Here is a 2,921-nt window from a genome sequence, read left to right as displayed (position 1 = left end):
GAGATATGGTATATAGCATCAATTTTTGACATAACGGTATATATCATCTTGATAAGGTAAACTTTAATTTATTTCTAACAGACCTTAGGTGGGTGATTCTTAAGAAGGATTAAAATAAAAACTCATGCATCGATCATAAGGTAAGAATTATGATTTTTAATCTCTTACATGAAGATAATTCATGAAGAGACAACTAATAACAATGATAAAGTCCAAAATTGGTTTGTAAAGCAATACACGGATTGCAGATATAGTTCAAGCCCAAGGGCCTTGCTTTTGAAAAAAGTTTAGGCCTAAGGTCTATAATTTTATGTTACATGTCAAAGGAACTATATATCTAATTATAATGATACGAGACTATTCTCAACTAAAATCAACATAATAATAAAAAAAATTAAGTAAAAGGAAAAACATTAATTATTATAAATCAAACAAACTATTAGAAGAAACTAGTTTTTAAACTTCTGGTCTTAAAACAACTAAACAATTCTCTTATATATATTACAATAGAGGGCTATAGTTGCTTAAACTGGCCTTTTAAATACAACTTTTAAAGTATTAACAACATTATTTACCATTTTAGTAGCCTTTGATGGCGTATCACCCACATATATTGCATCCAATGAGCTACAAGCTAGTACCTGAAAGGCTACGGTAATTAAAGAACCACCTAAATGTGAAACACTCGAACTGGTTGATGGTGCAGCTCTTCCACCAATAACATTAGGTGTGATCGCAAAACCAGAGGCAAGAATTGGAATACTTGAGCTGTCCATGCCATTAGTTACTTCTATCATGTTTTGTTCGTTGATTGCTGCATACACTATTAACGATTCATACGGTCCCGTCATGATTTCTTGAAAGATCATTGAACTTCTCTCATTAGGATTCATAGGCTGCTTGACATGTCAAAAAAGATAATTGCAATTAACTTATCGATGGCAAAAAGAATCGCGTAATATGCAAGAAGTACATAAAAAAAAAAAAAATTATGCAAACTAATTTTTTTTTTTTTTTTAAGGTGCTTTTTATTTAAACAATAATTCATATATTAATTTTATATATTTTTTTGGCTAATATGTATAATAATTATCAATTTAACCTAGTTAAGCATATAATTGTTTATAATTTTAAGTTAGTTTTTAATGTTGAGAAAACTGACATCAGTAACATACATACTAAAGTGTAACGTTTTAGGTCAATGGAAGATGCAAGATGTGGCATATTATTTAAATACTAATACATTGATTATTAAAATGTGAATTCTAAGTGAAAAGGACACCCAAATTATCGAATCACAAATCTTCGTGACCATATATTATCATTTCTGCCTTTTTGCAATTGTTTCACTTTTTTGTTATGTTCATCCCAAATTTAATTGCCACACTTTCTTAAAAGCTGTGAATCAAAAAAAATTGAAATACATACATTTCGTTTCTAGCCACTTATAATAATTAACGTACCAGCTCTTACTCGATCATTCAATTGAATATTTTTTCATTATCTCTTATGAAATCTACTTTATAATAAATATAATAACTTGGAAAATGATAACAACTTGTGCATGAAATTTACTACAGATTAAAGATTTAAGTGGAAATGAATTTAGGATTCAAGCAAGGAGTAGCAATTAAGACATAAAGATACTACACAAATTTACTATAAAGATTCATGTAGTAAAACATATAGAATTACCTGCAAAATAGAGATAGCATTTATGGATTGAATTCCAGTTGGTATACGAATCATCTCATGCACAGGGTTTCCGTTGCAAAGGACATCCCACTGTACATATAAGTAAATTACAGAAATAAGTGACATTAAAATATCAGATAATTGAACAATAAACAATATAGTAAAAGTGATATTGAACCTCTCTTTGAATACAATTTATGTTCCAATATGTTTCTATTTTATGGTTGTTACAAATTTGATCTTTACATTTATGAAAGTCTCCTAAAATAACTCATTCCAATTTCGTATATAACTCATTTAATATTAGGTTTCATTCATAATTCTAGTTTTAAAATTAAATTCCCTTTGGTTCCATTTTTTTTTAAGGTGTTCAATAATTCTAGTGGAAAGATTTACAACTCGATTGGCCTATAATTTTTCACAATAACTAAAGGAATCTATATTCTTTGGGTCATGAACTTTGTTAATCTTAATTTCAAGGGGAAAAAACAAGGCATTATCAAAAAAAGCAATTCTTTTCTTTAACATGACATTCGTGAGATAATGCGTACACAACATATATAAATATTTCTCTAAAATTAGATTGGTTGGAAAATTCTTTAAATGTTAGCTAAAAAAAATTATTGGAAATAATGAAGAAAATAGATAATACGCTTAAACAAAGAATATGCAAAGTTTGTACCTGAGATCGAGTAGTATAATCACTCAAGAATTCAACAACTTTGTTGGGAGACGCGGGAACCCAAAATGAACGAGCAACTGAGATAACTAATCCAGTTGGAAGATCACTGGTAGTATTCTTCACTACGTCAATCTTGACTTTATTGCTTTTTAATTCATACGTATTTGCATCTTCAAATAAGGAGAAGGTAGAACAATATTTCTTTATCATCCTACGAGAGAGCATCATCATGCTTCTCCTTCCTAAAGACAATAAACGTACTTTAATAAGAGAACAAAGGTATTGAAGAAGAAACAAAATTAAAAAAAGATTTTAAAAAGAAATAAAAAGATCAATGAAGCTAATTGAGATAACCTTGTGTAACAAGTTCTGTCATATAAGAATAAAGCTCAGATGTTTTCTGAAGTGTAGTGACCCATCTTTTAGCACAAAACCCCAATGTGTTTTTCACTTGATCGTCATAATTTGGAAGGTTAAAATTCACTTCTACATGCTTAACGCATGTTACCTGTAAATAATTGAAGATGCCTTAATAAATGGTTAA

The 2,921-nt window shown here is 28.9% G+C and overlaps 1 protein-coding gene across 1 annotated transcript; it reads right to left on the bottom strand.

Moving 5' to 3' along the window:
- Positions 1–400: 400 nt before the first annotated feature.
- On the bottom strand, positions 401–2,921 carry LOC145611974 (homeobox-leucine zipper protein ROC8-like). Its single transcript, XM_081667357.1, has 4 exons — positions 2,732–2,921; positions 2,378–2,619; positions 1,696–1,785; positions 401–896 (listed from the first exon to the last, which is right to left on the bottom strand). Exons 1-4 carry the CDS (start codon positions 2,751–2,753, stop codon positions 525–527), a joined length of 726 nt encoding a protein of 241 aa, XP_081523483.1. The 5' UTR covers positions 2,754–2,921; the 3' UTR covers positions 401–524.

The sequence above is a fragment of the Chenopodium album genome, chromosome 3 (genome assembly GCF_948465745.1).
Source record: "Chenopodium album chromosome 3, dcCheAlbu1.1, whole genome shotgun sequence".
Lineage (NCBI taxonomy): Eukaryota > Viridiplantae > Streptophyta > Magnoliopsida > Caryophyllales > Amaranthaceae > Chenopodium > Chenopodium album.
Note: the sequence above shows the minus strand (reverse complement) of the source record. Positions and strands in the feature narration are given on the sequence as shown.